Source organism: Cebus imitator, unplaced genomic scaffold, assembly GCF_001604975.1.
Source record: "Cebus imitator isolate Cc_AM_T3 unplaced genomic scaffold, Cebus_imitator-1.0 Scaffold253, whole genome shotgun sequence".
Lineage (NCBI taxonomy): Eukaryota > Metazoa > Chordata > Mammalia > Primates > Cebidae > Cebus > Cebus imitator.
In genome coordinates this window covers 358,194-369,026 of record NW_016107568.1, presented here as the reverse complement: position 1 = coordinate 369,026, position 10,833 = coordinate 358,194, and the positions used below count along the sequence as shown (strand labels likewise).

Genomic DNA, 10,833 nt, shown 5'->3' with positions numbered 1-10,833 from the left:
TCCTGGGAGTGGGTATGAAGGAACAAATCGAATGACCCCCTTTCATTAAAGGAACTTGGATATACATACCCCACCCACCCATACCCCCACAAAAAATAGAAATGAATAAATGCAATTAGGTGGGTCAGTCTGAAATTTTTTTATTTAAACACTGAGTTCAAGAAAGAACCCATTTAGAATACCTTTAAACTCCAGTTCAAACAGGTTAACATCTTTAAATACATGAATGATTTTGTTGGTTATTGCTTGAATTCTCCCAGGGAAGTACTGTAAACCACATTATTGCAGGATGTCACCTCTCTTGTTCATTTTCGTGTCTCTAGGCCCTAATGCAGTAATCATACGTATTTGGTGTGCATTAAATATTTATGAAATAAATGAATGAATGGATACTACCCTAAAAGTTAGGTGACACATTCACATTTTTAAAGGCAGAAATTGAGATTCTGAAAAATTAGGTTGCTTGCATAGGGTCCTAGTGAAACCTGGACTTGAAATGAGATTTCATTTGCAAGCCAAGATATTTGCTAACACACTGTACTGCTTCCAGATTATGAAAGAAGGTGCACTGGGATAAAATGAACATTTTCTCTAGCATTAGCCATAAATTATCCTTGGCCCATTCTAAAACTTGGTGTGTCTTCTGACTTTAATGAGTCAGAATTTAGTGCATTAAGCCTTACAGTCATACTGATCTGATGGAACAACTCTTCCCTGAGCAGTATCTGGAAAGATAAAAGCACTAAGAATTTCTTTCAAGGTATTTTGGCTTTGGTTTAGATTTTATTTATTTATTTATTTTTTAACTACCTTTCAGGGTCAAGGTGTCATGGCCATGAATGTTATCAGTTCCTTGGTTGCGATAACTGGGATTACTTTCACCATACTCAGCTACAGACATGAAGACAAGTACTGCCAGACACCTTCCCTTGAAGAAACATGTGTTTTAGGTAGAACTCTTTTCATTGTAAGTGATCTTACTTTTCATGATGAATCTGTAAAATCTTATCTGAACTGTGTTGGTGATACAATGATTCATTGATTTTTATTTTATTAACTGAAATTGTGTCAGCATCTGAACTGACGATAGGGAAGGGTATTGTGGAATTATTGTTGCAATCATTAAGGAGCCATATTTTCTGGACTTGAATCCTGTCACATACGCTTGTCACCTTGGCCTAATATTGTATTCTCTCTAAGCTTCGGTTTTCCTCATGTGGAAAATGAACATAATAAGAACGCTTACCCCATGGGTTGTTGTGAAGCTTGCTTAAATTAAAACAGTACCCTGCACAGTTAAATAGTCAATAGGTTTAGCTAATACAATTATTATTGACATGGATTGAATTAAATTTTACCTTTTCAGCAGTAATGAACAAAATGATCTAAAAGTTTTTTCAATAAAAATAATATCAAAATACAGTAGGAGAAGGTATTTAGAAGCCATTGAATAAAGTAAGGATTTTAAGAAGTTTAAGACATATGTTATTTCACATAATTGCAACCATTTTATTCATTAAAGTAGATGAGAGATCTTTTTACTGGGAAATGCAATTGTTGGTACAATTTAAAGTATTTATCTAACAAGTAATCAATGACATTATTTTTAACCATGTCAGTGACTCCAATAGGCCTTTCCCTCTAGTTCCCTAATCAAGTCGTTGGGTTTTATTTTATTCCTACCAGCTATATCTTGAATGCTTGAGTTCTATAATTTTAAGAATATTTGAACCTGTTAGAAGGGAAATAAAGCAGAATCACAGAAAATGCTCTTCCTCGATAAAAGAAATGAGAAGTTAGTTCCTGAATACAAGGTTTTATTTAATCTTCACAATCACTCGGCGAAATGATTCTAGGGATCCTCTCATGTTTTCTGAGATAAATTCCAAAATTGGACTCATGATAGATTACTAAAGAAAGCCAGAAAACAACATCAGCAATAAACCCACTCCTAACTTGGCCCAAAACATGATACAACCTTATAATTCTTGCTCATTTCCGAATGGACAGGAGCATACTGTTGTTCATTATGTTGGTATATATCAGGAAGAAATAGTATATACTGAAAGGGTTAAATCTCCAGATATATGAAATTCTGCTATTTCCTGTCCTCCATGGATAGGTTTGGCAAGATTGGTTATGTGACTACAGAACCATGAACTCTCTCTTCCTAGTTCTCAGCTTAACAATTTCTTGTTGTAACTCAAACATCATAAGCTAAAGGAGCCAGAATAGTGGGCTTTAGACATCTCTTGGGCTGACCCCTGTCCTGAAGACCAATCTATTGTCTCTACTGTGACCAGAGTAATTACTTAAAAATGTAAATCAGAGCAATTACTTAATGGCTTTCTGTAAAACATGTGATGATTAAGACCCAAATCTAAAGGGCCTTACCAAACTCTGTAATACCTATCCTACCCAGCTTTCCAACGTTATTCCAGGACTTTATCCTGCTTACTCCACACTCCAGCCACTTTCTAGAATCCCTTAATGTGTCAAGCAGCCACTGCCCCAAGATGATCATAGGATTAGCATCTTCCTACTTTGAATGGTCCCCCAGGCCAGTTATACAATTAACTCAGCCTCATACTTAAATCTCAACTGAAGTACCACTTCTTTAAGAAAGTTCTCCCTGACTACGGCTCTACTCTCATATCTGCATAGATCCCCCATTATAGTAGCACAGAGCTCCCAGTCCTTCTTCACAGCATTTATCATAACTTAGTTAAGTAGATAATTATCTAATTACTTGTTATTGTCTGCCTCCCTTACAGTGATGTAAGTTCCACAAAATCCAAGACCAGGTATACCTTGCTCAATGGAAAATGTCAGTAAATTGCATAGAGTAGGGTCTGCATACATTTTAGTTTTACCAACAAATATTGAATATATAAGATCCTGGGTGTATTGCAGGGAAACCAAGATTCACAAACACACAGTTATTTGTTCAAGGTTAAGTGTGACCTTGAACCCACTTTAACCCAGATCTTTCTGTCTTCATATTTTAAGCTTTTGAGGCATCATATGTTGCTTCTCAATCCAAACATTACCTTAAAGCAAAATGAGCAAAAGGGCAATCTCTGGGCTACATTTAGCCTGCGTATATGTTTTATTTGGCTCACACAGGTGAACACATAACAAGAAAATTTCAACTCAAAAAGTATGTATATCCAGTTTATTTAGGGAAAAACAAACAAAATAGGCATCATGGTACCCATGTTCCCACATGACAACAATTGGCTGGAACCGAGTAATGGATGCCTCCTACAAATACTTTTACTCTCAATTTTCTCCCTGTTTAGTTCAAGATGGTTGCACAGCTCCCAGGGACTTTGGAGTTTGTTATCTCTGCCTTATCAGAGAGATATAACATGAAAATTGTGCAATGTCTGATGGCTACAGAATCATCTAAAATATGGTTTTCCCATACTTGGTGATAGAGTCTAAAGTGTTCTCAGCTTATATGTTTAAAATAACAGCTCTCATTTCAAATGTCATTTATTTCTTCTCATTATTTGCAGGGAATTTTGTCAATCTTACTGATCATCAGCATAGCAGAGCTCAGCATCTCTGTGACTATTGCATCCTTTAGAAGCAAGTGCTGGACGCAGTCAGATGAGGTGTGTTCCATGTTATTAAGCGAACAGATTCCTTTGGGATACTGCACACAATGATGTTGGGTTTATTAGTAGGAAGAGCAGCATGCTCAGATGCTGAACTAAAACATCTAACTTTAGGAAGGTCAGAAAGGGACAATCTTAAGGCTGACGCTCACCCCAGCATTCGAAACAACTATGCTTTCCTTTCTTGTCCTATCTGCTATATACTCAGTCATCTCTGTTCAGACATAGCTCCTTATATCCCTGCCAAAAATACGTAATATCAGACTTAATAGGGGCCCAAATTACTGTGACATGGGGTGTGTGTTCTTGGATCATAAGATGTGTGACACAGTTCTACCACCAGAAAAGAAGTAGGGGGAAAACAAACCATTAATACTGATACTACATATATTTATAATAATTGTTACAGTTTGTATTTACTGAATTCTGACTATGTCACTCACTGTTATAATCACTGAGCGCCAGCTTAATCTTAACAATTAACTATTATAACATCTTTATTTTACATATGAAGGAAGTAAGGCACAAAGAGGCTAAATAACCTCTCCAGTATCATATAACATAAGGATTCTGACCCCCGTAGTATGTCTCCAGAGACTGCTTGCTAAGTCCCAAAATACTAGTACAAGCCTTGTGATTCATGGAGTTTTCATTTCTCTCTCTTTTTTTTACATGAACTTTATAGAAGTATGATTTGTAAACAACAAAATGTACCTATGTTTAACTACCGTCACAATCAAGGTATAGTGCATTCCTATCACCCCTAAAGGTTCACTGGAACCCATTTTCAGTCAATGTTCTCATCACCAAGATTGGTTTTGACTTTCCAAAATTTCATACTCAAAGAATCAACATTTGGGTTCATTGATTTTCTCTATTTTTTCTTTTTTTTTCCCCCATTTATTTATTTTATTGCATTTTAGGTTTTGGGGTACATGTGAAGAACATGCAACATTGTTGCATAGGTACACACGTGGCAGTGTGATTTGCTGCCTTCCTCCCCATCACCTGCATCTGGCATTTCTCCCCTTGCTATCTCTCCCCAGCTCCCCACCCCCCACCGTCCCTCCCCTATTTCCCCCCAACTGACCCCAGTGTGTAGTGCTCCCCTCCCTGTGTCCATGTGTTCTCATTGGTGGGAGTGTAAATTAGTTCAACCATTGTGGAAGACAGTGTGGCGATTCCTCAAGGACCTAGAAATAGAAATTCCATTTGACCCAGCAATCCCATTACTGGGTATATATCCAAAGGATTACAAATCGTTCTACTATAAGGACACGTGCACACGAATGTTCATTGCAGCACTGTTTACAATAGCAAAGACCTGGAACCAACCCAAGTGCCCATCGACAACAGACTGGATAGGGAAAATGTGGCACATATACACCATGGAATGTTATGTAGCCATCTATTCTTTTTCTATTGTCTATTTTGGTTATTTCTGCCCTAACCTTTATTATCTTCTTTCTTTCTTTCCCTAGCTTTGGATGTAGTTTGCTCTTCCTTTCCTAGGTCTTTGTGGTATAAATTTAGCTTATTGATTTGAGATCTTATTTCTTAACATAGACATTTACAGCTACAAATTTCCCTCTTAGCACTGATTTCACTGCATCTCCTAAGCTTTGCTATATTTTGTTTTTACTTGCCTTCATATCAAAGCGTTTTCTAATTTTTTGTGATTGCTTCTTTGACCCACTGGTTGTTTAAAAGTGTACTATTTAATGTCCATATATTTATGATTTTTTTTCTATTTTACTTGTTATTGATTTCTAACTTTACCCTGTTGTGATCAGAGAAAATGCTTTGCATAATGTCTATCTTTTAAATCTATTGAGACATTTTTTTGTGTGTGGCCTGACTAGTCTATCCTAGAGAATGTCCCAGGTACACTCAAGAATAATGTGTATTCTGACATTGTTAGTTGGAGTGCTCCATTTATGTCTATTAAGTCTACTTGGTTTATACTGTTGTTCAGATTATCTGTTTTCTTGCTTATCATCTGTCTGGTTGTTCTACCCATTGTTAAAAACGTGTTATTGAAGTCTCTAGTTATTATTGTAAAACTGCCTATTTCTCCCTTCAGTTCTGTCAAGTTAGCTTCATATATTTTGAGGGTCTGTTTTTAAGTGTGTAAATGTTTATAATTTTTATATATTCATGCTCTATTGAAACTTTTATTGGTAAAGTCCTTCTTTGTCCCTCATAACTTTTTAAAGTCTTTTTTACCTGATATTAGTATTGACTCTCAGGTCTCTTTTTGTTGCATTTGCATAAAATAACTTTTTCCCATCATTTCACTTTCAACCTGTTTGTGCCTTTGAATCTAAAGTAAGTCTTTTCTACATAGGATGTTGTTGGATCATGTTCACTTTTTCTTAATTCATTCAGCTAATGTCTGTGTTTTGACTGGATAAATTAATCCCTTTATACTTAACATAAATATTGATAAGGAGGAATTTACTTCTGCATTTTTTTGCTATTTTTTCCATATACATGATAGTATTTTTGTCCCTCATTTCCTCCATTACTGGATGAATATTTTTTAAATCATAAATGGGTATTGGCTTTTGTCATTTTCATCTCATGCTTTTATCTTTATTGTATTATCTGTATATTATACAACTAGAGGGGAGTACAAACCCTGTTTGAGGCCCTTTAGAAACAATATTAAAATAAGTTACTCACACTAAGTAACTGTTCAATTGAATTCAGTGAATACAGATCTTTAATCTGCTAATAGCATAGTAATGTGCAAAGTACAACAGAGGATTCAAAAATAATAAAATATGTATCTTGATCTCGAGAAAAGGAAAGAGAAAATGAATTCTACATTTACAGGGAAAGTTCTCTGTGCCAGTTTCTGTGCTTAAAAGTATTATTTCATATGGTCGTTAGTCATAGCCACCTTCAAGTTAAGGAGAAAGTGAAGTTATTAATACAGGAAGCATAGATCAGATAGGAAAGCACAGGATCTTCGATTCAACTGCAGCGTTTAAATCCTTCGCAGGTAAACAGCTCTATGATACTGGTCTGGTTATTTAAAATCTCTGAACCTCAGTGTCCTCAATTGCAAAAGAAGGATAATAACTTCGTAGGGATGTTATAGCAATTCCTTGATGACTTTGGAAACTTGTCTAGCATTTAGTAATCACTGAGTTCTCATTAATGATGATGAAATTTAAAATCATAGCACTTAAGAGCTTGAATAAACAGAGAAACTGTAATTCATTCTTTCAAACCTCTTTTTAAATAAAGGAATAAAATAAAATTTGTATGAAACAAAAGTGTGAGGATTAGTAGAAATATAAAAATCTCTCCCAGAGTACAATTTATATTCACACAAATAGTCCTTCAATAGGGATGAAAAATAGGTGTGAAAAACTAGGAGAGTGGGAAATGACAGTGTCTTATGTAAGAGAATATGTAGATTCTCAATCTAGACTTGTTACCAACCAACTAGGCAAGCATAATTAATTCACTTAATCACTGAGTTCTTATCCACCTCATCAAATAGACTCTTTTGACTCCATGAATAACCTCAGAAAGATGTAATTCATGGAGTCAGAATAAAAAGCAGCAGGTTGTGCTGTAATAACAGCTTCCTAAAAATTATAATATCAACATGACAATTAATAGGAAGCATTGAAGATTGTATCAGATGCTGTCACTTAGCTGTTTAAAAAACTCCAATAGATTTCTCTTGTTTGTAAATGAAAGTCCAAATTTCCTAGCCTAGCGTACCATCTAATATGGTACCATCTAATATCAGTAATATTTAACTGCTTACCAACTGCCATCACACCACAATATATTACAATCTTGTGTCTTTGTACCCGCTATTTTCACTGTTTCTTCTGCCTGGATTCCGACTCCTGTCTTATTTCATCTTACCTTCTCTGCCTGAGCAATTCCTATTGAGCTGTTAAGATACTAAGTATTTATTTATGTAATGGCATTTGCTAAATTGTATTACTATTATCTGTTTATATGCTGATGTACATATAATTGCAAGGGAATTATATGTACATCATATACACTTTAAGGGACCTTAAGGGAAAAACCTACATCTAATTGTCTTTGATCCCCAGGATGTTGTTCATCTAGGTGATCAATAAACCATTATAGATTAAGCATGAATATATTAATATTGACTAGATGATATAAAATATCTCAGAAGCTTTGTAATATTAAGTGTGGGAGGAATTATTGAGGCAATCTTAATCAAATTCCTCTGTTCAACATTTGAAAAACTACAAGATGATGACTTCTAAAATAATACCAATGAGTTGATGGTAAAGGCAGGTCTGGTAATTGTTTTCTGCCTTCTCATTTAGGTGTTATTTCCTATATACTGTCTTAAGTCAGAGATGAAAAGTAACTTGGAAAACAAAAAAAGTCATCAGCAATGATTCTGTCATATTAATTACCCTCACCATTGGTTTTATAGGTTCTGTTTTTCTTGCCTTTGGATGTTACTCAAAATAGTGAACAACCTGCCCCAGAAGAAAATGCTCAATTACAATTTGTGCTTCAAGAAGAGTTTTCCAGTGATGATTCAACAACAAATGCACAGCCTGTTTTCTTTGGAGGCTATGCTTTCTTCAAGTTAAGACTCTCTAGAAGTCCTTTAGTCTCCCAACCAGATAATAAAGATAGGAGATCTGTGACAGATGAACAAAAGCAAAGTATCCTTTCAGCTCCTAAATTTTCAGAGGAAGAAATGCCCATTCAGCCAGACTCTACATTTAAACAAATGACAGATGAAGATCTACAATCTGCTATGATACAACCCTCCCAAATGGAAACCCAGTTGATGGAGAACCAAGCTGTGTCACTCCAAGTGACATCCCATTCTGTACTAAAACTCCAAGATCTGTCACCTGAGGACTTACCATCCCAAGCTCTACCAGTACAAGGCCTTTCAGAACAATCTACACCAGCCAAGTCTACATCATCCGATGTCAAACAGTCTTATAATCTGACAGCTAATGACCTGTCCCCTCAAGGCATACTATCCCAAGATATGCTGCTTCATGACATGGCATCAAAAGACATGCAATCCCTATCTATACTATCTCAAGACACACTATCCCACAACGTGTCACCCCAAGACATACCTTCCCAAGACATGTTATCCCAAGCCGTATCAGAACAAGCCATATTACCTGAAGCCTCAACATCCCATATTGTGCAGGTCCCTAAAATACAACACCTACTTCAGCAACCCCCAGATCTTCGACCAGAAAACATTCACCCTCAAAATCAGCAAAATTTACAAATGTCATATCAAGATATTAGATCAGAAGTTATGGAAGAAACCAAAGAATGGAAAGCTGAGGAGGAACTCCATAGAAGAAAATCCTCAAGACGGCATTCCTTAAACCAGCAAACCAAAGGCTTGCAATACATAAGGAGATATTCCTTATACATGCAAACCAAAGGCCAGCAATCCCCAAAGAGGCATTCCTTGGATCAGCAAAGCAAAGGCTGGCAATCTCCAAAGCGGAAATCCTTAGATCAGCAAATCAAAGACTGGCTATCCCCAAAGAGGCACTCCATAGATAAGCAAGCTCAGCTTAATCAAACCACAGAGCAACTCCCAGATCAGCAAGCTGAAGATCGGCAAGCCAAAGGGGAACAATACCCAGAAGGACAATCTAAAGATGAGCAAGTTAAAGACCAGCAGACTGATAAGGAGCAACACTCAAAGAAGCAAACCAAGGATCAGCAAGCTGAAGACCAGCAGGCCCAAGAGAAGAAATCCCCAAAAGGATGGTACCAAAGTGTTCAACCTGAAGGACAGCAAGCTCAAGTGGAGAAAATGCCAAAGCAGTTATGCCAAGATTCAGAATCCCAAATACAGCAATACCAATTCTGGCAATATCCACAAAAGCAATCTACAGACTGGACAACCCAAGACTGTCAATCCAATGACTGGAGAACTCAAGGCTGGAGAGACAAATATTACAAAGCACGAGAATGGCAATTTGCAATGCAGCCCTGGCAAACACAAGATCTGTTAGAGAAAGAAGCCCTAAAGCAGAAAGCTCTATACCAAGAAGTCCAAACCCAGCACACCACAGCCCAACTTAACCTAGAATGGGAAGATGGTCAAGATAAAGACCAACACGACCTTCGATCCAGAGTTACACAGAAAGGAGATATGTATACTAGAGACATCAAACCAGGGGACATAAAATGTATAGGGCAAACTTCAGGGGACCTACAGTCAGAAGACGTGAAGCCAGATTTCCATTCTTCTTCGGGCCAAAGCTCAGTACAAGACACATGTTTAGCCTATTTGTCCCATCTAGATTCGGAACAAGATGTGCAACCAAATACTTCAGCTTCCTCAAATTCATATAAAGAAGATGTGAATTTAACTTCTACTTCATGTGATCCAAAAGATCAACAGCAATCTGAAGACTCTGAATAACATGCAGAATCTACCCCCAAGTGCCACGCTGCCCCCAATAATGGAATTAAATTAGGAAAAACAATGTCCTCTCCTCCAACCTGTGTTCTCAACTGTGGTTGCTACCTAATTATCTTACCAAGAAATGAAGGGCATGCAGAGCACTCAAGGAATTTGTCCTTACTTAAAATAAAATGACAACAAACCAAATAATAACACTGTATCAGCTTATGTATGTGAAGAAATAATTCACATATAAACTCCTTGTCATCAAAGTTAGTGCTTTAATTTATAATTACGATTTTATTTTATAACTTGATATTTAATGGACCTACTTTGCTATGATGCTGTATTTTTTGTCTCCCCCTTTTTCTATTATAGGAGTCCAGAAAATCAACCACAGGGAAGTCTATGAATGCTCTTTAAAGGTTCATGAACCAAAAGAGTCAGCAAGGAACAAAAATTGCTTCCATTTCCCTGTCTTGCTGTTTCCAATCCTCTCATTTACTCTCCCTCTTCATATCTATGTTGAGGGTATATGGACTGAGTTTGCTCAATTATTAATGAGATAGAATGTGGCAATGAATACAGAATGTGATGGATGGAGTGGGAGGGACTAAGAGATATCTAGAGATAGGGAAGTAGAAATTAGGGAAGAACAGAGATGCAGATGTTATAACAGAAAATATGACAGACTGTAGTGTATTGAGTGAAACCGTAGCTCCCTTCTCTATGCCTGCATTTACTAATTCTAATTTCTCAACCCTTATAATACATAATTTCATGCTCTGTAGT

The 10,833-nt window shown here is 36.5% G+C and overlaps 1 protein-coding gene across 1 annotated transcript in view; it reads left to right on the top strand.

Moving 5' to 3' along the window:
• The window catches only part of MS4A14 (membrane spanning 4-domains A14), a 16,366-nt gene extending 6,123 nt beyond the window's left edge, over positions 1-10,243 (top strand). The window contains 4 exon segments of the mRNA XM_017498853.2: positions 818-967; positions 3,522-3,620; positions 8,071-9,507; positions 9,509-10,243. Of these exon segments, the coding sequence (XP_017354342.1) occupies positions 818-967; positions 3,522-3,620; positions 8,071-9,507; positions 9,509-9,646 (1,824 nt within the window). The 3' untranslated portion in view covers positions 9,647-10,243.
• Positions 10,244-10,833: the final 590 nt, after the last annotated feature.